Source organism: Chlorocebus sabaeus, chromosome 7 (assembly GCF_047675955.1).
Source record: "Chlorocebus sabaeus isolate Y175 chromosome 7, mChlSab1.0.hap1, whole genome shotgun sequence".
Taxonomy (NCBI): Eukaryota; Metazoa; Chordata; class Mammalia; order Primates; family Cercopithecidae; genus Chlorocebus; species Chlorocebus sabaeus.
Window position 1 is genome coordinate 97266122 of NC_132910.1, and position 24801 is coordinate 97290922.

At 36.8% G+C, this 24801-nt stretch overlaps 1 protein-coding gene across 6 annotated transcripts in view; it reads right to left on the bottom strand.

Moving 5' to 3' along the window:
• The window catches only part of SLC10A7 (solute carrier family 10 member 7), a 255660-nt gene that overhangs the window by 218891 nt on the left and 11968 nt on the right, over positions 1-24801 (bottom strand). For 5 of the 6 annotated variants that reach the window (XM_073017660.1, XM_007999927.3, XM_073017661.1 and 2 more), the window contains exons 3-4: positions 24498-24634; positions 18873-18948 (exon numbers count right to left, since the gene is read on the bottom strand). In XM_073017660.1, the coding sequence (XP_072873761.1) occupies positions 18873-18948; positions 24498-24634 (213 nt within the window). Of the gene's footprint in view, positions 1-1601; positions 2935-18872; positions 18949-24497; positions 24635-24801 lie in introns of those variants that run through there. The other variant, XM_073017663.1, reaches the window with a different exon arrangement.

Genomic DNA, 24801 nt, shown 5'->3' on the forward strand with positions numbered 1-24801 from the left:
CAACAAATTAATTTCCTTTATTTTCTTAAATATGAATTGAGTACTTACTCAGTAATAATACAGGCAGATCCTTCCAATGAGTTAATATTCTGTGTTGCCTTAGACAGAGTCAAATGTGGGGACCAGAACATACCGTATATACCAACGTCAATGATTTTCTACCATCCCACCTCATCCCTTTTACCCACTGGAAAAAAAAAATGTAGGAAAAGAAGCAAAACAGTAAAACTTAGGATAACCAAACCAATTTCCTACTGTGTCTATCTCCCAGATCAAATAGAGAATTATTTGTACAGAGTCACACAGGAGGGAATTGAAAAAGATTATCTTATTTGACTGTGACTAGAGATTTTTGAGTTAGAGATATAGCTGCTCTCCACTGACCATTTATCTCCTTGGCTTTTACAACATCCAAATAAAGCTGCAGTGATTCATTTTGAGGGGACTTTGGAAGCAGGACTTCAAACAGTAGGTGGCCACCTAGCAGAAAGTCCTAAAGGGGCATGACACCAGCAGCAAGCTTTGGAATGGACCTTGTGGTCACAGCAAAACAGTGTCACATCGTTTGGAAGACGCTTCCTAACACCTTGGTGCTGAGCGCAGAATTCCTTAGGGAGTCCCAGTGGACCCTGGAAATGCCTGCCATACAAAGACTTGGTGTTCAAGGTAATCTCCTGTCCTTGAAGACCTTCAGAGTATTTATTACTGCCAGAGCAGACAGTCTAACTACAACAGCTTCTGGAAGAAGACACAGTACCAGGAAAGCACATATGAGTCCAGGTTCAGGATTTGGAAATCCAAGAGAAAGTCCTACTCTGCGCTGAAAAAACAGTTATGCCCAGAGAAAAAGACTATGATGATGACAGCTGTAAGGATGATGACACCACCACAAGGGCCAGAGGACCATGCGGGGTCCTTCTAAAGAGTCTAGCATGGTGAACACCTGGTTGGTGAAGGAATTAAAATTCACCAGAATAGATGAGGAGAGACAATGATGAAAGAAAAGGAGGGAAAAGGCAGGAAAGAGAAGGCAAGAAGCTCAGAAAAGAGGTATGAATTATAAAAATACAGAGATTTAAAAAATGAAGAAAATTTTAAAAATCAAGTAAACTATTATGGTATTCTCTCTTCCCAGCCTTATGAAGTAAAAAGAAATGTGAATGTGTGAGACAACTTAAGAAAAAGAGAGAATACTAAATCTTTTTTCAGGTATCATAAAACTATGGTTTTCTAAACCAAGGTGAAACATATCACAACTCCCGAAGTAATAACACAACATTCAATAAGACAATTCAATACTCAACTAGAAACTGCAGGTCATTCAAATAAGCTCTTGAGAGCAATGATTACTTTATTACCAATTAACCACATCCAATAGACTTTCCAATTGTAATTTTTTAAAGCTAGCTTTTTAATAGCAATAACGTAATGTTATTTCAAAAACGTTTTGAAAATAATGTTTTGTAATTTACAAAACATGTTCACACACATTAATTTAATCATTTAACAAACTATTTTAAGCAACACATATTTATTGCCAGGAAATATTTTATATGACCTAGTCAATAGTATGAATTCAGAGGAGAAAGCAGGTGCGTATCAATAAAGTTTCTAACACTGCAATTGTTTTCCCTTTTATCTAAACAAATAATTTTTTAAAAACTATATGTGCATGGTGTCTTACAGTTCCAGATACATTTTTAACATTTCTTAGAATGGGATATATTTGTGGCTGTTTTCCTGGGTGGGATTGGCTTCCTGGTAGAGTTTGGGTTCATGGTACCAAAACAAATTCAGGAGTTCTTTTATGTTTGAGGTGTACAAGAAATGCACACGGAGAATCCCCTATGTCTAGGGCAGTGGCAGTCTTCTCTTTTAACTCTATAACTGCCAGTGATGCAGGACACACAGGCTTGGCCTGTGTCCCTGGCCCACCCATATCACCCAGTGTTTAGTTATTCCATTTAGATTTTGTATCTATGGGGCACAGCAATGCAATAATTCTGCCACCAACTCACCATAAGGAAGCAACCTTTCAGTCAAATTGTCAGCCAAACTGCAATTGCTTCCTCAACCAGCCTGCTCTCCTGCTTCCAATGCAGGTAATCCTGTTTCACTGACCAGGTCCCCGGAACAGAATCTATAAGCAGCACCCCCTCCACTATACCCGTTCTCTTGTATCTTTCAGTCAGTTTGGGTAACTTAACCACACAGGAGAGGCTTTTCAAAAAAATGCCCTAACTACTGGAAGAGAACTTGAAAACCTATTACTTCCAAGAGCCAACTTTCCAACCAGGACCCGTAAGCCTGACTCAAGCTCTAGAGACCTCCCCGCCCTCCCCTTACCTGACTTGCACATTTACACTCACCTGTTGTTTATGTTTCTGCCAATTTCCCCCCAGTTCATTACCAACCTCTGTGAAAACAAACCAGGTTTGAGCTTCCTTGTACCCTAGAGCTCCCCAGTCCTCAGAATATTAACTCAGTGCTCTATAAAGTACAAGTGCTCAATAATTTGTTTTCAGCTAATAGTAGACTGACAGTCATCCCTCAGAAAAATGTCAAGCCATCCAACTTTAATGAAGAGCCAATAAAAGATCTAGATCTTATATGGCTGATTTACGGAGCTTTGTTGTTTTTGCTTGAGACAATGCATAATGAGATGAAAGTGCCCTGAAGAAGGATTCCATGATTTCCCATCTGTGGGACTTTAGACAAGTCATCTCACCTCTCAATCCCTATTTTCCCAACTACAAAATCAGAATAATATAAATCCAGTCCTATGTATTTCATACAATTGTATGGAAGTTAGAGATAGAAAAATATAGGCCACATATGGTAGCTCACCCCTGTAATCTTATCTCTTCGGGAGGCCAAGGTAGGAGGATTGCTTGACACCAGGAGTTGGAGACCAGCCTGAGCAACACCTTTTCTCTACAAAAATTAAAAAAAAATAGACAGGCATAGTGGTGAACACCTTGAGTCCCAGCTGCTCAGGAGGCTGAGGTAGGAGGATTGTTGAGCCCAGGAATTTGAGGCCAGCCTGGGAAATATAGTGGAACTCTGTCTCTACGAAAAAAAATCGTTAAAATTAGTTAAGCATGGTGGCACATGCCTGTAATCCCAGCTACTTGTGACACTGAGGCAGGAGGATTGCTTTAGCCTGGGAGGTCAAAGCTGCAGTGAGCCATGATCATACCACTGTACTTCTGCCATGGTGACAGAGTGAGACCCTGCCTCAAAACAAAAAAAAAAAAGAAAGAAAGAAAATATAGGTAAAAGCATTTCATAAGATATGCACAATAATTTTAAATGTATTTACCATAATAGGAGATGACCTGAAGAAGTATATTCGAATATATTTTAATTCTCTATATACTGAAACTTGCATGGATAAATCACTATTTATTTTAAATAAGAGAAAGAAATTATACTTCATTTGTTCAGAAAAAATATTTATTGAGCATCTCCTAATGTCTTCTAACGTGCAAATCATTTTTCCCACATGAGATATTTACTTGACTAGATGATTTCAGATCATCCAAAATTAAGGAGGGAAAAAAAATGACTAAAAGTCCCATTCAGCTACTAAGATTTCTGTTTTAGTTTTTCATCACTTAATAGATTTTAAAAATGCACTATTAGCCCTTTAGGAATATTTTATTTTCTTCCAGGCCAGAACAATCCTATAGAAGTCTTTTATTTCCTTCTAAGCATTTGAAGTCTTATTTCCTTCCAGGCATTATGCCTGCTATTTCAGGGGTTGCTACCACAAGGCTGTGACTGTTAAAGCTTAGACAAAGCAGAATTGGCGTGAATAACAGAGAAGCAAAAATGCCACAGTATATAACCTATTGTGTACCTTGATTTTTCTATAAAAGTTTAACATAGGACAAAGTTTACCTTAATATGAATTACTGCCTTAATAATACATATTTAAATCAATACACATAAGGCTAGACAAATTTCTTCAGAAATATTAATTTATTCAAATACATTTCCTGTGTCCCTCATCTATGCCAAATACTGCACTAGATACAAAGGATACAACTGTGAATAAGAAATACACATTCGCTGCCATCTAATGAGAGCTTCAGTGAGATACACAGCCATTTTCAATAGTCTGTGTTAAATGTGCCTTGACAGGGTAGTACCACAGGGCTATAGCACAGAAATGGTGAAAGCTTCCTGGAAGGAAGCTTCTAGTCAAACAGAAATATCAACACATCCATAACTTCTCAGGAATCATTACTCTAAACATAGCCTTTATTTTTTCCACACAGGTAGTTCAGGCGCTAAGCCATCTGTGAATTGAGGCAGTCTGCTCTACCTACAGAGTTAACAGAGAAGAGCAGAGAAGGGAGGGTGAGGAGCACAGGCATTGAAGCCAGAGTGCCTGAGTTGACATCTTCACTCTACTTTGTTAGTGCTCTGAAAATCTAGACAAGTTTTTAAATCTCTTTTTGTGTCAGTTTTCTCATCTGCAAAATGGGGATAGTAATAATACCTATCTCAAAAGATTAAAGGAATTAATATATGTAAAGCACTGAGAACAAGAACTGACACATAGCGCGCACTGGCTGATCTTACTATTTTGATGGCAAGAGTTTACTGTGATTGAGGTCATCCCTTATTGTGCAAGGGGTAGCAGCTCACTACATCCACGAAGGGCAAATGAACTGCCCACGGGTTAAAAGTGCCTTCTATAATTGTGCATCAGAATAGTCCTGAGTTATTCCATCCTTCTGCTGTGCTCTTTTTTTCCTTCTGGATCAGAAATCAGAAAGTGCTTGCATTTCTTCACATCTCTAAGAGGCTTTGTAAAACCTAAGACTAGGCTTTTCCCACTCAACCGGTAAAAGACTCCTCCATTTAGCAAACAAGTTTCTAACTGAATTAACTGCCTTCCTCTTTCTCTATTGGTCCCTTTATTATCAATTAAGCCTGAAGTTGTAAAACTTTATCAACCACAAGCAAACTGTTTCTTAAAGTAGGCTCTTTTTTTTAGTCCTTTGATAAGTTTTCAATCACAATTTGAAAATAAATTTTTTTTCAAGGGAGCTACATAATTCATTCAACAAAAATTCTATTTTTTTTTTGTTATCTCCAAAAAGATGATGACATCAAACCAAGAGAATTCACATCTCTCTTTATAGACTAACTGAGCATGGTAGATTATTTTTAAATTATACTGCCAGTTCTCATTTTTCATACCAAAATGTGACTATATAGCCTACCCTTAAGAGCAAGTATGCAAACACTACAGAATAGCTGGCAATTAAATAAAAATTAGGGAACTAGAAATATCAAACTTCAGAGGAACAAGAAGAATACATACATGCCAACAACTTCATTGCACAAATGCAATGAGTATTTGTGAGGGCTTATTTTGACAAAGACTCACCGTAAACTCAAATGAGAGTTAGGCATATCAGTTTAATGGGTTATCAGAGGGCCATGAAAGTCCAAAGCATTTTTTTTGTAGAATACTCTGTCATGCATTTAAACAAAGATTAGTGTAAATAACTATATAAAGTATTTTACCTCATATTGTTAGTTTCCCAGGCTTTTTGTCAGAGTTACATTACCTTGGTTTGCCTATTTGAGAAGGTGTACCATTTTCAAACCAGTGTGAACTTGAGGTAACTGTACTGAGATTGAACTTCATAATAACATTATCTCATGGTTCATATTTGAAGAATTGGTAAATGAGAAACACTATTAAGCATACACTCTGAATAATTCCCACAATAGGCTCTCTTAACTGGAACTAAAATGGACTTGCATGAAGGAAAAAAAAAACATATGCCCAATCTAGGATATCATTTAATTCTATCCCCTTTTTATTCTAGTACAGTAAATACATGAAAGAATCCTTTAATGAGAGATGGAGAACATAGAGTTGTGGAAATTACTTCAACCACTATATGACCAGGAGGAAACTGGATCATTTTCCAGCTTCCCCAAGCCCTTTTCCTGACATTTTTATTAAGGCTACTCCTACACTGCATTAAAAAGATACAAAAGAAAAGTAGTTCCCACAAAGAAAACTCAAAGATTGGTTGGGGAGCCAAATACATGCAAAAATATCTGATTAAGGGTGAGTGTCACAACAGAAGTACAAACAAAGTATTGTGGAAGGAAGAAAAGACTAATTCTGACTGGGTGTCTATAGCAGCTTTTTGAGAGGAAAACTATATTTAAGCTGGGCCTTGACTGATGGGCAAGACTTACTAGATATGGGGGATGACAAGGTTCTTATTATAAGTGCTGACAGATCAGGTGAGCTGACCACAAGCAGCAAAATAATTCATCAGAAGACAAAGTCCTCAAAATAGTGAAGACTAATGCCAAAGGAACTGTCTGCAAGTAATAGGTGGCCAGAAATTCCCCAGAGCATATAGACCAAAGGCCAAAAAGTTTGTCCAGAGAATCAAAGAATCAAAGGAGCTGACTCAAGAGGAAATATGAATGGCAAACATCCATTAGAGTTTAGGGTAGTGTTTTTCAAGCTGTGGTCACAATATCAATTTAGTGAATAATGATTGGCATTATTGTTCCAAGATTGGAGAGAAGGAAAAAGAAGAGAAGAAAAGGAAAAAGGTGGAGGGAGGAGGGGGAAAAAGGCAAGGGAAAGAAAGAAGAAAGAGTAAATTATACACAGAGTAATTATATTTTGGAAAACTTTTCAGTTTCTGCCTGTGTGAAGAAAGGAAAGACGGGACAGACAGAGGGAGAGAGACAGAGGGAGGGAGGGAGGGAGGGAGAGAGACAGAGGGAGGGAGGGAGGGAGGGAGGGAGGAAGGAAGGAAGGAAGGAAGGAAGGAAGGAAGGAAGGAAGGAAGGAAGGAAGGAAGGAAGGAAGGAAGGAAAGAAGGAAAGAAGGAAAATAAATTCCTCATTCAGAGGGCCCTGCAAGGCCAGTATCTTGGCACTGGATTAGAATGCAGCTCAGCCCACTCAATATATTCAGATCACTTGTTTGGATCCAAGTATTCTTGGGCCATGAATAATAAGCTTGAAAATCTCATTGCGCTAAGCAGGATGTTCTCATTAAATACTTAGAAAGACACAGCCTGGGCCGGGTGCGGTGGCTCACGCCTGTAATCCCAGCACTTTGGGAGGCCGAGGCGGGCGGATCACAAGGTCAGGAGATCGAGACCATAGTGAAACCCCGTCTCTACTAAAAAATAGAAAAAAATTAGCCGGGCGCAGTGGCGGGCTCCTGTAGTCCCAGCTACTCGGGAGGCTGAGGCAGGAGAATGGCGTGAACCCGGGAGGCGGAGCTTGCAGTGAGCTGAGATTGCACCACTGCACTCCAGCCTGGGCGACAGAGCGAGACTCTGTCTCAAAAAAAAAAAAAAAAAAAAAGAAAAAAAAAAAAAAAGAAAGACACAGCCTGATGACTTTGTAATGCAAGTAAAGTTTAACAGAATCAGTTCTAAAGTTTGTAGCAATGCAATACAGATTAAACCTGACTCCTCTGGCCTATACACTGTCCACGTTCCTTTTTTTTTTTTTTTTTTTTTTTTTTTTTTTGAGATAAGGTCTCACTCTTTTCACCCAGGCTGGAGTGCGTTGGCAGGATCTTGGCTCACTACAACCTCCACCTCCCAAGCACAAGTGATCCTCCCATTTCAAGCTCCCAAGGAACTGGGACCACAGGCACATACCACCATGCCCAGCTAAATTTTTTTGTATTTTTGGGGAGACATGGGGTTTTACCATGTCACCCAGGCTGCTCTGGAACTCCTAAGCTCAAGTGATACACTGGCCTCGACCTGCCAAAGTGCTGGGATTACAGGCATGAGACACCACGCCCAGCCAGCCATGTTCTTAATAAACAGACAGATGTCAAATATCTTAATATAAAAAGAGAATAAGTTGGGAAAGCATAAAGATCTACATTTAATAGATCATATTACACCAAGAAGCAAACAGTTTAAAGTGACAGAATATCTCCTCTCGTTTACATGGGTCCTATATTTTTTTTCCCCCAAAATATTTTCATCTAAAACAACCATGCCTACATACAATTGATTAAAAAGCTGAAGAAAAGACTACCCAAGATCACAGAGCTAGTTAGGGATGGGGCCAAAAGAAGAAGCTAAGTCTTCTGAGGTTTAATTTATTGACATTTTCGTAACTCCATGATTTAGTAAGTTATTAAGAATAAGTCTTCTATTTTCAAGAATAACAACTTCATAAATATACACAAATACATGTGTAGCTAGCGTGTAGTTGGTACACAGACAAGCCACAGAACTTGAAAAAGGCACATGCCCAGAATTTGGAAATAAAGCTAAAAATAATCAAATTCTCTATAATAAGATGCAAACATATAAACATCAATTAGATTAGATTAGCTGAAAGAAAAGCTAGCAGTGTGTTGTTGTTTAGACTAGTGCCTCTCTAAAAACGAAGCCTGATATTTAAAATATAACTTATCAAAATAAACCAAATTATCAAAAAATGTTGTTAGTCATCATACATGCAGATATTCTGATACTGAATAAGGAGAATTAGGTTGATAACACATTTTCAATGTTTATGTAGAACTGTTTAAGTGAGCCGAGATTGCACCATTGCACTCCAGCCTGGGCAATAGTGCGAGACTCTGTCTCAAAAAAAAAAAAAAAAAGAGAGCGAGAGAGACATACCTGATTGTTTCTTGGCTTGCGATTTTTTTGTTGTTGTTCATTGGAATGGAGCTAGGATGCTTTTCTAGGCTTTACTGTTTCAGAGAAACATCCTATAAATCTATTCAATCTTCAATCCCCTTTATCTAGTTCTAAACTCTCAAAGCAATCTTTCAATTACTAGTTTGGCTCCCCATGGCCTTTAATTCCCAAAGGGGCTATCTTGAGTATCTGACATGAATATTCCAGGTTACAATAATAAATACTTATACAAAAAAACTGAAGACCTATAATGTAAACTAATAATCTGAAATTATCCAGTTTATTAAATTTATTTAAATACAAATCATCTTATGCTACAGTGTACTGCTTGTTTTATATCACTTACTAAACTGAAAATTATATAAATATACTATATATATACAGCAAGCTATTGCAAGCACTTGACATATGTTTTTGCATAAATGAATGAAGTGAATGAATGAGCGAATTTAGAAAATCAAGTTCTTGAGACAGCAATAATATTAACTCAGAAAACCCAGTTAATACATCAGTGACAAACTTCTGCAATGATGATAAAGCTGATGCTTACTTGATGTGTTCCCTCATAGTTTACAAGTACTTCCACATACCAATGCATGAGATCCTTTTAAGCAATCCTATGAAATGAGAATGCAAATATTATTGCTCCTTGTATGGGGAAACCAAAAGCCAGAGAGGTCCAGGACTTACTGAGACCACTAGGTTAGTAATGGTAAAAGCAGGAATTAAGCACATGCTTTGATTCCAAGGCAGGGTATTCTGTGCTCAAGGTCAGGCGGCCTATCAGCAAAGGTGGTGACATAGTGCCACAGCATGTTAAACTCGAGTTACGTAAATACTTCTCGCCCAAGATCAGGACTGGCCCTAACGTCTGAGGCATAGTTGAACCCAAAGATGGGGGTCATATGGCTTTAGCTATAGGGAGAAGAAAGATTCAGAAACAGGAATCTAGCAGGGCTAACATTTTGTGTTAGATCAGATCTCTGGAAGACACCATTGGGATGGAAAAGGAACCGGACAAGAAGAAAATAAGAAGTGACGAGAGGCATGGAAAGAAAATTAGGAGAGATGAGTATCAGGGAAGCAGAAGGAATTTGGAGATGAGTGGCCATGGTATCAGTCATGGAGGATATGAACTGAGAACTGGCCACTGGGATTGGTGACTAGAAATCACCGCTAACCTATTAAAAGAGCCCTTTTGGTTACAGAGGTAAAAATGAAGACAATTTGCTGGGCAACAAGGTTAAATGAGAAAATTCTAAGTTACACCAAAAAACAGGGAAATCTAGGTACATTTCACAAGTTTTATAGCAGCTTAAACCAAACACAGTCAACTCTTTCTACCTCCTAAGAACTCTCACCCAATCTGGAAGATAAGACTGAAGCTAAAAGGTAGATACAGTAGAAGAGTAGGGACATAGAATTTCTTGCTGTTGCTGCTGTACTTCTGTTCTTTCATCTGTTAAAGAGGGAAAAGTAGCTGTTACTACTCCTCAGAAAGCACATGAGTCTGGAGGCTAAAAAACATACATCTGCCAGCTTGCAAGAAGGCTCAATGCTGACAATGTTTTTCAGACATAAGATTCCACCAGGATGCCATTAACCTTACACTACAAGCCAAAGCAGTAACCCCATTTAACAGAAGAGAAAGGCAAAGAACAGAAAGGCTAAGTAATTGCTAAAGCGGAGAAAGTGACTGACAGATCAGATTTCCGTTTCACTCCTAGTCCTCTCTGCTGATTAGACCTACTCTAACTGCCTTTATAAATGTTTCAATGAATCTTATCTTAATGCATTGGATTAGCAAGACCAACTCCCCAATGATAATGCAAAATAACCCTGAAATGTTTCATGCCTCACTCATAAGTCAGAAATTGAACTTTCAGTCTCCATTTGGACTGTGATGATCTTGATCTTTCACCTCTAGCAAAAATCTATAGCTAAACTTTGAAAGTTAGTAATGAGTGCTTCATTTGCTTTCCAAGCAGATAGAAAACCTTTTTTAAATACACTCAGACTTCCATGACCTTCATCTATGACTTAAAGACTTCACCACATGCAATAATTTTCTTTGCTAAGGAGACATTCTTAAATTGTCTTTGAAGAGATTTGAGCACCAGCCCCATTGATGAAAGTAAACACACACACACACACACACACACACACGCACACGTTATCTTTCTTCTATACCCCAAATCAAAATGTTTCTTTAAAATGCATTTGGAATTCAGCATGACTATCAAAGTTCTAAAATCCTTCAACCCGCTAAGTAAAATATAATAAAAATGCCAGCTAAATATGTTTGCACTGAAAGAAGCACACTGTCTTAATACTAGACTAGGCAAGACCATAGCCTTACGCTGCAAGTAGCAAACACAGTCTAGATCCCTAACCTGAAGTTCTGGCTGTCCCACACGCTGGGTGGAGCTGACCTCACTTGTGGTGCATTTTGTTTTTTTCTACATTAAAATGGACAACAATAATTTAACGATGAGGGTCATCTAGGCAAAACTATTCCACTATGCTTTGCTTATTTTTGTGAGGTTTATAACATGAAGTAGAGATTCTGAATACTGTAATATCACATTAAACGTAAGCTTCTCAAAGTCAGGCACTGGACTGTCATGTCTCAGAACACAATACTCTAAAGCATGGTGCCGTGGCATACTGAGTACTTTTGAGCTGAGACAGACAAGGGGGCCTCAAAAGCAAGATGGTCTCCCTAACCTTCTCCTGCCCTCCTGTCTCCTGTCCCTCTTTCTCTTGTCCCTGAGTGGATCATAGAAACTAGAATTCCTCTTCCCCTAGGTGGATCATAGAAAGCAGAAAGGTCACTCTGACTTCCTCCCTTCTCCCCTGAAGATCCTCATGTGACAGGTATCCTTTCTCACACTCAGGGAAAGCAAGTCTTACAGAGATACAGAAAAGAATCTGAAAAACCTGGCCTTGTTAAGTGGCCCCAGTTTATTACCATTAGAGCATACCCCTTTTTTTTCCAACCATGTTTCTCCCCAACTATCCACTTATTTCATCAGACAGCATAAAAATATAGTTTTCCCTGGCTCTTTGGGTCTACATTTCTGAAATTACCCATGTCACCTAAAACTTTAGGTATATACATTTGTTATGCTTTTCTTTTGTTAATGTGTCATTTGTCATAGGGATGTCAGCTATGACCCTTGTTATGGGTGAGCAAAAGATTACTTTTTCTCCCCTGTAAGATCTTACTATCCTTATTATTCTCTATGGTAGAAAACAGTATCTTAAAGTTGATGCTTAACAACTGGTTGAATACTGTATTCTATTTCTAAAGCTGGATGGTGGACATAGAAGTGCATATTGTGCTTTAAACTGTGTATATGTGTTTTACACACTTTTTGTAGCTATGATAGATTTCATAATTTTTAAAAGAAGGAGATTCTTGAGGCCTATCCACTAAACATTCTAATTCAATATGTCTAGGATGGATATGATATAAAGAATTTAAGTTTACTTTTCTAATCTTTCAGGTAATGCCAGTGCAAGTGATCCATGAAATCCATTTTAAGAAACAAACAATCAAAAAAGCGCAAATAAACATAAATAACATGCCTATAGTCAGTACACTGCTACTAGTGGTAAAGGTGCCACATGAATTCAAAATTCATGGTTTGAATTGCCAGGCTTGGTTTTAAACACAGATAACCTAGAGTTTAAATATTACTCCCAGATCTGACTAAAGACTCCTTTCTAACTTGCCCCGACTTTTATCTATTACAACTCTTAATGCTTTTTTCTTTTTTCCTTCAGATATTTGAAGGCAGATGTTCCTTAATTATATTTCTCTTCTACTAGTTTAATACCTAGGCTCTCAAAATTTTGCAAAGCTATATAGCTTTGCAACTTTACTTGGATGTTAAGGTTTCATACTCACTTCACATTTTTAGGCAATGGCTTTTAGCTGAATTCTTCCTTTTCTCAGCATGCAAAAGAAGCAATATTGAGATAAAAGAAGACAATGCCTCTTTCCCAAACCCTACCTTTCTTGCTTTTTCACTAAACACCAGTATAAACGATAGAGAAATGAAACAGTTCTACAACAATACTGTGAAAATCACATAACTCCCTCTCCAAACATAGGGGAATAATTTTCTAGCTTATTAAATTTTTTTTCTTTTATAAAGGAATCCACGTGATAGTTATTGTAAGGCAGAAGTAACTTGAATTTAAATACAATGATTCTCTTAGCGAGTCTCATCAGGTTTAAAACCTTTGTAAGGCTTTTGGAGGGAAAAAAAATCAAAAAATAATTTTATCACAGAATCTTGTATTTGGAACAGAAATTTAAACTAAACAAATATATATAGTTTTAAACAAAGAATAAGTGTTTATCTTTTGCCTCCCATGTCAGAATAAAATATAAAACATTCTGATCTATCTTATTTTTGGCAATAAAATTAGGATTAACCAACTCTTATTACCTTTTTCTTGTTCTTTTTTTTTTTTTTTTTTTTTTTTTGAGATGGAGTCTCGCTCTGTCACCCAGGCTGGAGTGCAATGGCGCAATCTTGGCTCACTGCAACATCTGCATCACGAGTTCAAGCAATTTTTCTGCCTTAGCCTCCTGAGTAGCTGGGATTACAGGCGCATGCCACCAAGCCTGGCTAATTTTTCTATTTTTAGTAGAGACGAGGTTTCCCCATGTTGACCAGGCAAGTCTTGAACTCCTGACCTCAGGTGATCCCCCCCTGCCTGGGCCTCCCAAAATGCTGAGATTACAGACATGAGCCACTGCCCCCAGCCTTATTACCTTAAAAAGGAACTACAGCTACATGCACATACACATACACACAGCCACAATCACCACCAGCTGGACCATGTCAAAGCACACTCTACAATTTTGCAGTTTTGAAAACTTGTGTTTAAAATATTCAAATGAATAAATAACAATCACAAATAAGAAGCTGACCATGTTTCTAATATTTAAATAAAAATAGCTTAAAATGTAAAAGCCGCAAAAGAAGATTGTCAGTCAGCTTTACCACTAAACAGTATCATTTGTTTACCTGAGAAATATACTGGCATTTCAGGGTATATACATTGCTATGCACATACATTGAGTCCCTTCTGCTGCTAAAAATTATTATAAATTCTAGTTGGCTCACTGAAACAAAAATAACCTAAGTTATAATAACAGACTTTTTTTTAACTAACAAAAAGCAAAAAAGTTACTTCTTGCCAAAGTACAACCCATGACAAAATCTTTTGGTAACCAACAATTTTACTGAAAATCATTTAAAATGAAAAGTGTGTAAGTAGCAGAAACAAATTTCCTCCTACGTTCTATAACAACTTCGCAAAATGAAAATAATCATTTCAAATGATACCTTACAACTGCATACATCCCCAAATCATTAAAAACAAATATGCTATACAACCATACACTTTATTTAGTACATGAGAGCACATATTAAACATGTATATATTACATATAAATATGTAAATACACATGAGCATCAACTAAATGTGAAAAAGGTGATAACACAAAATCCTGAAGGAAAACGTTTTCCTACTTGACATAAACACCATCAAGAACATTTTGCAAGGACAATGCAACATGGAAATATGCCACAGCAATTCTATTGCTATGTTAAAACCCATGTGAGTACAGAGCTGCTACACGCAAGGCAGAGCAGAGAATCACAGAAAAGCAGAATCAGGGCCTTCATCAAATACTAGGTGACAGTGAGCCCAGCTTGTGGACCTTTTCATTACACACACCAACACATTCACTGTCCATCCTTAGATTACATTCTTTCCAATATATTATACAGAAGATTAATCTTCTTTCACATTTACTTCAACAAAAGTCTATATTCACTTATCTAGTAACATTATTTTAGGAAAGCATTAAACTTTTCTACTACCTTTTCTTGCTGATCATTTTCTCCTACCATCTGGTGAAAATATGAAATAGTCTACTCATTTCATATCAGAAAATAGGACCAAACTAGACTCTGCAAACTTCATTTCTGAAGCTTGATATTCAAGATTTATGAAAAATTATATCTTATACCCCGGTCTACAAAAATGCTTGATAATCATGAAACTATACAATATAAACATTTAAAGAAATAGACTAACACTTTTAGAAAACAAAGGAGATATTTCTAAATTCCACATTATTAACGTGGAACATTAATGTAAACAATTTATCTATTGAGGGAATAAACATGTAAGTAGACTTTAGAAGAATCTAATGCTATGTTACTGTCAAGGATATGGATGAAATGTGAACTTTGGCCAAAAGTTGGGAACAAAAAGGTTTTTAGTCTCTAAAATCAATATAGCCTGCACACCTCTTAAGGGAATCACCATTAGACAAATCACATTTATCTCTAATCACAATAGAAAGAAAACCACAGAGCATACTAGTCTAAAACTCCTATACCTCCTCTATCTCACTAATTATATGGCAAATAGTAAAAACTACCTGACATAATGAAATCTTTGGTTAAATCCAGCTATCTGCTAATTTCATTCCTACACTAAGAAGCTAAATGTGGCTTTGAGAAAACACACAACCACAATGCCTGGCTTCACTTTCAATGCATGTCTACGCATCTCAGCTGGCTCCTCAGTCCAGCCTAGCTGTCCTGCCATACCCTCAAGTTAACTCACTTTCCTCATCTAATTGGCAATTGCACACTTTCTCCTCCCTTTTGAAACATCAATACTACCTACCTCATTATCACTCTCAGTTGTTGATCTTGCTTCCAACCTCACTAAGAAAATAAAAACCATTTAAAAAGACCAAGTATACCCCTTCTGCCCAGCTACACACATCCATATCCACACACTCTGCCTTCACTTCTGTTATTATAAATAAACAGCCCAAGGTTCACTGACAGTCATACAACTCAATACTATTCTTTCTCATTTGATCAAATATATTACTCCAGCATACACACTCTCTCTTACATCAACAGTTTCCTCTCTAGTGTAGTATTCTCATCATGGTACATACATGCTGTTATTTCTACATTAAAAAAATTTCTACCCCACATCCCCTCTACATACAACCTCATTTCCCTTTTCCCTTTCATCACAGAGAACCTCAAAACAGCTGACTCTACTTCTATCTCTAATTCTGCTCTTCCCACTTTTTTCTTGAGCCCACTCCAAATAAGCTTTTATTTCAATGCTCCACCGAAACCACTCTGGTCAGGCTGCCAGTTACTCCATGTAGCATAATTCAGTGGCTAATCTTCAGAATTTACCTTACACAACTTATATCAGCATTATTTTACACAGTGAACCAGACCCTCCTCCTCTAATACTTTTTCACATGGCTTCCAGGACATCTGGCTTCCCTGACACAATGCTCCCCTGTTTTTCCTGCTCTCATTACTGCTGCTTTCTCTGTTGTCTTTGTTGGTTATTCCTCATTCCCTTGACCTCTTAATGTTGGAGTGATCCAGGGCTCAGTCCTTGAACCTCTTCTCTTTTATATCTATGCTCTCTCCCCAAAAAATCTCATCCAATTTTGGCTTTAAATACATTTATCCACTGATGATTCCCTAATTTATATCTCTAGTTTAGATCACTTCCTAAACTACTAATTCTAATATCTCTAATTCTTCATTAGTATTTCCACTTGGATATATAATAGACATCTTAGTACATAAAAAAACCAAACTCTTGATCTTTACCTATATGGCTGACATTAGAAGTATTCACTAAGGTCAGTTCCCTTCTCCTTCAGCATACATAAATGACAACACATGGTAAGGCCTTATGACTTATTCTGACCAATTTAATGTGCACAAAGTGCCATGTATCACTGTCAACCTGGGCAGTGAAAAACCTATTTGTGGTTCTGCAATCTTTCTCTCTGCTGTGGCAAGTGAAAATGTTGTGTGTTCCATCCAGGGGGTAGACCTACAAGATAGTAGAGCCTCCAATCAATCTGGCATCTTTGGGGATGGCAAAAGACCTTCCCATTGACCCACATGGGACATGTATCATGAACAAGAAATAAATGTATATTTTTAACCACTGAGATTTTGAAGTTCTTAGTGATCCCAGAATAGCCTAGCCTCTGTAGGCTAATACTCCCCAAACCTGTTCTCACATAGCAACAGCAACCTCATCCTTTCAGTTGCTCGACCAAAAACCTTAAAATCATTCTTGATCCCTCTTTTTCTCTCACACCCCGCATCTAATTCATCAGCATATCCTGTACCAAATACACCCAGAATCTGATCACCTTTACTGTCTCCACTACCATTCTGTTCTTCAAAAGACATTGGTGAAAAATAATAAGACAAGTCACAGACTAGGAAAAAAATATTGACAAAGCAAATATCTGATGAAAGAGACATACCCAGAATATACAGAACTCTTAATGCTCATCAATAAGTAAACAAACCACCCAATTTTTTAACAAATGAGCAAATGAGCAAGAGAGTTAATAGACATTTCACTAAAGAAGACATATGAATAGCAGATCAACACATGAAGAGATACTCAGTATCACTGGGAATACAAATTAAATTAGAACCACAATGAGATATCATTACACCGTATTAGAATGGCAAAAATTAAAAAGACTGAAAATACAGTACCAAATGTTGACTAGGATGTAGAACACTGGAACTGTCATTCGCTACTGGTTGGAATGTAAAACTGTATGACCACTTTAAAAAACAGTTTGGTGATTTATTTAAAAGTTAAACATACATATGTAGTAAAAGAAGAGTGCTTGTATATTGAGAGAAATGGTCTACATCAGAAGCTATTTATAGGAGGCTTATAACTATTTATAGATGATTCTTCCTTGATGAAAAGGTACTAAAACTTACACCTACCAGATGATATACCCATTCCACTCCTAGATATTTCCAAGGAAATGGAGGTATATTATATATAAACTTAAGATTTCTACAGGAATGCTCATAGCCAAAAATTAGAAACTGCCCAAATTTCCATCAACAGGTGAATGGATAAACAATTTGTAGCATATCTGTATAAAATACTACTCCTCAGCAAAAAAGGTACTGAATTATTAATGAACACAACATAGATGAATTACAAAATATGTATGCTTAGTAAAAGAAGCTAGAAAAGATTTTTTTAAAAAAGCACAAACTGTATAATTCCATCGCATAAAACTCTAAAAAACACAAACTAATCTACAGTGACAGAGAGCAGATCAGTGGTTGCCTGGGGAAGGGGGTGTTGAGAAGGGCAGAAGGAAGGAATGTCAATGGGACTCAGGAAACTCTTTGAGGGTATATATATGGATATGGATATGTTCACTATCTTGATTGTGTTGGTGGTTTCACAAGTATACACATATGTCAAAGCATTAAACTGTTTATGTTTATACAGTTTGTTATATGTCAATGATACTTCCATAAACCTGTTTTCAATATAGCAGGTACTCAATATTTTTGGAAAACAGAAAGTGGATGAAAATGAAAATCGATGTTGAAAGCAGAATCCTAAGAACGAACTGAAGTGGAAACCCATTATCTTCCCTCCTTCAATAGCATTTTTTTTCTAAATGAGAGAATATAAGTAGAAAAGGAGAAATAAGCTATCACAAATGAATGTCCCTCAGTATAAAGTCATAGGGCCTTTCAACCAGGGAAGAACCCCCTGTAAGTAGCTTCTGCATTGGACAATTGCTACCCCAATATACAAATGCAATTATTGTGCCATAGTCCCCTAGCAGTTGAATAATCTCTTTGAATTCATCTAATAAACCTAGCCTAATTTCTTCTTTTTATATCATCTTCACTTGTCATTTAACATATTGAACTTTTCCCCATCAATTTAGTTTGTTAACAATTTTTTTGGAAAAAAGGAATAGCCATATTGGATGTCCTCAGGCTGTGAATCTTGGATGAAAAATGCCTTTCCCAGGTCTTCTCTGTCCTTTGTCTCCCAATTTCCACTGAGGTAGAAGAAAAATCACTATCTATATTTCACTCATTTCCCTTGCTCTTCTCTTTGAAATCCTAAATTCCATCCATCATGATCAATTTTAGCATCATGCTAGTATGTGAGTACACCTCCTTCTTTCACAAGCTGTTATGGCTAGGAGTTTTCTGCAACATCAACCCTTCATGTTCAAAACTATGGTACAATTTTGAAATAAAAGCACAGCATGCACTTATGTTTAAATAAGGTAGCCCCATGACTCACCTCATTTCCACCAACTGCCTTGGTTAAAATCACTGCAGAAGACACAGGCGGAGGCATGCAACCTACTGTCTGCAAACTGAAAAATAAAAGAAAATCCAACTATAAATAATTTTTTAAATCATAGACAGCTGTCACCACATTCATTCTAAAATAGCAAGGCTGAGCAAATGAAAATAAGGGCATATTTACTGATGCACATGCCCTGTTGAATTTAGACAAGTCTGCACAAGGCAATATGGCTTACAAGGTGCTGCAAATGTATGGGTTCTATTCTCTTATGCTATTCCATAGGCTTGAGTGAGTCTATTTTAAGCTATTTAAGCTCTTATTATACAATTCAAAAAGCAGTCAAGGTATAGTGAGTTCAGTCATTGAAAGATAACCAAAATGGCTAATCATTTGGTAAGTGTATGTAGTCTTAGGTTATTTTTAGGTAAAGTGAAAAATATTTTCCCTACATTTTGTTTGTAGGAAGTCTCTAAATCTTCAAAACCACTTCCAAAGTTCAAAATACTTGACAAGACACAAGCTTGTATCTTTGGATTTCTTTCTATAGAAGAGTAGTCTTCAAACCTTCATCTCATAAAAGACATTTTAATGTTGTAATAACATTACAGAAACAGGCATGACACAATCATACACTTTTGCATTCAGACTCTGTAGTAAATTCTAGTATCTATTCTCAATTTGGTTTTTATTAAATTAAGTGCACACACCCAAGATCATAACAGGTCTATTTTCTTAGTTTAGGACAGAAAATAAATTGCATAACAAGCAAATGAAACTATGAGTAATAAACTTAAGTACTATAAATTTTTTTAATTACTCAAAATCCACATAGAATATATCTTCTGGGGAGAACAGGTATCTGGCCTAAGTGGAAAGTTCATACAGGGCATAGAGGACACAGAGTATCTGACTTAGATTTTGAATGGGTATGATTAAAGGTTACAGTTGACCATTTAACAACATGGATTTGAACTGTGAGGGCCCCACTTATACAAGAATTTCTTCTGCCTCTGCTACACCTGAGACAGCAAGACTTCTTCCTCTTCTTCAGCCTACTCAATGTGAAGATGACAAAAATGAAGGCCTATATAATGACCCATTTCTACTTAATGAATAGTAAATATATTTTTTCTTCCTTATAATTTTCTTAATATGTTTCTTTTCTATAGCTTAATTGTAAGAATATGTAATACGTGTAATATATAAAGTATATGTTAATTGACTATATTATAGGTAAGGCTTCCAGTCAATGGTTAGGCTACCAGTAGTTAAGTTTTTGGGGAGTCAAAAGTTATATGTGGATTTTCAACTGCATGGGGGTTGGCACCTCTAAGCTTCACAGTGTTCAATGGTCAACTATATTTTTATTCATTTTTGTAAGAATATGTTATCTAAAATTTATGCAATAGATTTACATTAGGTCCAAAATATGAAAAATAATGTTTAAACTCATTTTGATTGAAGCATAAGAAAACTGGAATTTCCAACTCAGTTCCATTCAATATGGTCTTCTTTCCAGATCTGTTTTACCAAGAGCTACTAGAGTGGTCTGCCCTATTATGAATTCCCAATTTCTGAGTCTTCCTTAGAGTCTGCTATCATCGTCACTAATACTGAGCATTTACCATTTGTAGTAGACACTATTCTAAACACTTTACATACTATCTCATTTATTCCTCAAAAGTTATATTTAAGATAAGTTGTTATTATTATTCCCATTTTACAGAAAACTGAAGTGAATAAAGAAGTTAAGTAACTTTCCAAACTCACAAAGCCACCTATCTGGGGTAAAACTTTTATGGGTCACAGACTTATCTAGGCCTCCCACCTCAGCCTCTCTGCCTTCTGTCTCCCCTACCCCCAATACTAGGACAGATCCTCTCATGCATTTTCAATCTTTCTAGCTTTTTCATCCCTCCTCTTCCACCCTTTCCCTTCTATATGCAAAAAAAGCAGAATTCTCATAGCTTTAAAAAAACAAAAATTTTGCTTGAACCCAGGAGGCAGAGGTTGCAGTGAGCCAAGATCGCGCCACTGCACTCCAGCTGGGCAGCAGAGCGAGGTGCCATCTCAAAAATAAATAAATAAAAGACAAAATTTGCCAACTATATACTGAATACATATATCTTCTATGGGTAAAATCCTACAAGAAAGAATTTTTAAAAAGAAATAAAAACATTATTCCTGCATTCAAGGAGGCAGAAGAGTCAATGCACAAATGTAGATAACTAATAGCAAAATGAGTGAAATGAGTGGTGCTGCCTCCTCAAGATACAATCCCACTTTTCTCATTGTGACTCACTTTTGACCTTTAAAGACTGCCTGCCTCCATGGCCCCACAGACCATTCTCTCTTTACTTCTCCGAAAGGAGATTTCTTCCCCCTCTAATAGTAATAATAACCTTAAAGTAACCAGTAATCTCCAAATCACCAAATCTGGTATCTTTTTCCTCATATTCATTCTGCTTACCTTCTTCTCAGGGCACTCTAATATTTTCATGGTTACTGTTGTAGTTCATTCAAATTTAGTTTCTGTCTTTTAAACCAGTCATTCTGGTGGTTTTTTTTTTTTTTTTTAGCCCTAACTACAATTCCCAAATTTGTAGCTATCTATGACTGCCACTTTAAACTAAGCACGTCTAATGTTGTATTTATATATTTGTTTCCCAAATTTATTGAGGTATAATTGACAAGCAAATATTATAAAAATTTATGGCATACAACATGATGTTTTGACATCGGTATACACTGCGAAATTATTACCACAATCAAACTAATTAACATATACATCTACTCTCTTGGCAATTTTCTAGTATACGTTATTAACTACAGTCACCATGCTGTACAACAGATCTCCAGAATGAATTCATATATTTTCTAAAAAATAAACTTCCCCTCTGAATCTACATATATTTTTGGTCAATGGGACCAGTTTTTTCCCTAATGATCCAGTTTGAAACTTTGAAGTTATATGTGACTCCACTTGCTCCTCAAAAATCAATCTGTGGCTGGGCGCGGTGGCTCACACCTTTAATCCCAGCACTTCGGGAGGCCGAGACGGGCAGATCACGAGATGAAGAGATTGAAACTATCCTGGCCAACAGGGTGAAACCCCATCTCTACTAAAAATACAAAAATTAGCTGGGCACGGTGGCAGGCACCTGTAATCCCAGTTACTCAGGAGGCTGAGGCAGGAGAATCACTGGAATCCAGGAGGCAGAGGTTGCAGTGAGCCAAGATCATGCCACTGCACTCCAGCCTGGCAACAGAATGAGACTCTGTCTCAAAAAAAAAAAAAAAAAAAAAAAAAATCAATCTGTCACAACTAACTTTCCAGTTTCCTCCATGACTACTGCCACCATCATCCCTGTCCAGATGCTTCTCAGCCAATCTGGACGCTTACAAAGGCCTGTTCAATGTTCCCTCTACCTTACTCTGTCCCTTTGCTATGCAAGGTAAGGAGTATGTGCTCAGAATATCTTTATTTCAACAACTTAAACATGATTCTGCAACCTCTTCAAGTTAATATACTAAGTATGTACTTTCAAATTAGGGAAGTGAAGGGAAAAAAACACTAAGCCAGGAAGAGCTTTCTCTAAGTGAATTACGGTAAGTGTATATTCCTTTAAGTTCAACATCTTGAAGTCAGAATTGTTTGTTTTATTTAGCATATTGAGATTGCAAGCTGTCCAATTAATCTTCCTTCATAGCCACTTTTAAACATGTTGTTATGTGCTTGTTTAGCATTTTTAACAGCTCTCTCTCCATCATCTATAGCTTCAAATGCAAACTCCTCAGCCCAGTAATTCAGGCCTTCTGCAAGCCAACCCTATGGAAACATTTTATCTTTGTATCTCATTAATGTCTCATTTTTGAAATCTCTAAGAGTACCCAACCTTTGCTGAACTGCTTATTCTTTAACTGATTACACCACTCATCTGAAAAATCACATGGTGTCGCATTTTGGTGATTACTAGGAGGTATATATATCCTATATAACCAACTAGGTTGGAAGTTCCCAGAAGACAACAAAAATGAATAAATATCTTTGTATTCCTTGAGTGGCCTACACATGGTAGATATTCAGTAGCTGTTGGTTATTGATATGCATAATACATTGTTGCTCTAAAATGATGTCATCATATTTTATGTGGCATTTTACACTTTTTGGTGAAATTTGATGGTCATTCTCTCAAACTAAATCTGGCCAAAATGGCACTCTTGATTTCCACCATGCCTCCTAACCTAGTTTTCCCCTCTTAAGTAAGTGATGCTACCAATTACCCAGTGGTTCCAACCTAAAACCTTGGTTCCTCTGTCCTCCTTCTATATCCTCCTTACCCATCACCAATGAAAGCTCTACTGTAAAATCTATCTGGCACACATTCATTTCTCTCTGTTGAACTGCTACCTCACCACTACTCTCTGAGTTGATTTCTCTCAGGCCCCTCTACTATCTCTCTTCCGCATAGCAATCAGAAGAATCATTTGCAAACATAAATCAGACCTCATCACTCCCTCATTCCAATCCCTCCAATAGTTAGCTTCCTATAGCACTCAGAATAAAATCCGAACACTGTCCCATGGCCTATAAGGCTCTATATAGCGCACTCCTGCCTCCTTTTCTACTGTTAGGACATGGTATTTTTCCTCTACATCACCAGGCTCTGGCCTTCCTGGCTGCTTTACTGACTGGAAAACAACAGGCTTGATCCTGCCCTAGAGCCTTTGTACATTCTGTTTCCTTTCCCTAGAACATTCTGCCCCCAGAACTCTGAAATCTAAATTAATCACCAGCCTGCCCACCCAACCACTTTCACATTATCTCACTGTTTTGTTCTTTTTACATCATTTATCTCTATCTTGCTCATCTACTTACTTGTTTATTGATACCACACCCCCTGAGACTCCCCAACATGCAAAACTAATGGGCATTTCACTCTTGTTTCTCCAATATTTATAATAACTCCTGAAACAAAGTAGAAGCTAAATAAATAACTTGAATCAATGAATAAGTAATTTCAATTGATATCCCCAACATCATTGGTAAATAAGCAGTAAAAGTATGATTATCCTCCTTTCTAGATAGGGAAATTGACATTAAAAACTATTTAAAAACTTTGCTCAAAGTCACATAGTATGTTAGGGATATGGTCAGAATTCAATCTTCAGGCTCTAAGTTCAACTATTACATCAAACATAAAACAATGAAAAGGTAACGTTTGTCCCATATATAGGTTTTTTTTTCTTTCTTATACATTTCTAAAACACACCTTATACTCCGCTATTTTCTAATTAATTGACATCCAATTGACTGGCATACAGATCTTACATCTGCTAGTCCTTATCATTTTTTTTCCAAGACCACTCTTTAAAATTCTCAGAAAAGTGTTCATCCTAAAACCTCAGGATGAAGCATGAGGGTGTATCTTAAGATTCTGTTATTTGATGAACTTCCTTGATGAAATACTATTGTTTTAAAGGAAAACAAAGATGTGTTTTTACTTCCTTTTAAGATAGCACACAAGCCCTTTTGTATATAGTTGCCATAGAAACAATAATATCTCTAGAGATGCCCCATTAAAAGTGGACCCACTTTTAAAGATTTAAACATACCCTTTTAAAAGCCATTCGTTGATGGGTGTGATTGATAAAAGCTGAAGAAAAAGCCATATTGTTGCTGGGAAGAATGCAAGTGTAAAGATCTGAATAAAAAGATGCAGTTTTAGATGCACCAAAGCACTGGTCAGCTCCTGGAAAAATTAAGGAAACAAAATAAACAAAGGTAAGAAAACTATTCCTGAAAGGAGATCGCTACTAAAATAACATCACATGAGTTAGTTTTTAATTTCGAGTTTTTTCATATCTAAAATTTTTATCTATAAGTAAATGCACATGAGACAATGCAAGAGAAAAAAGT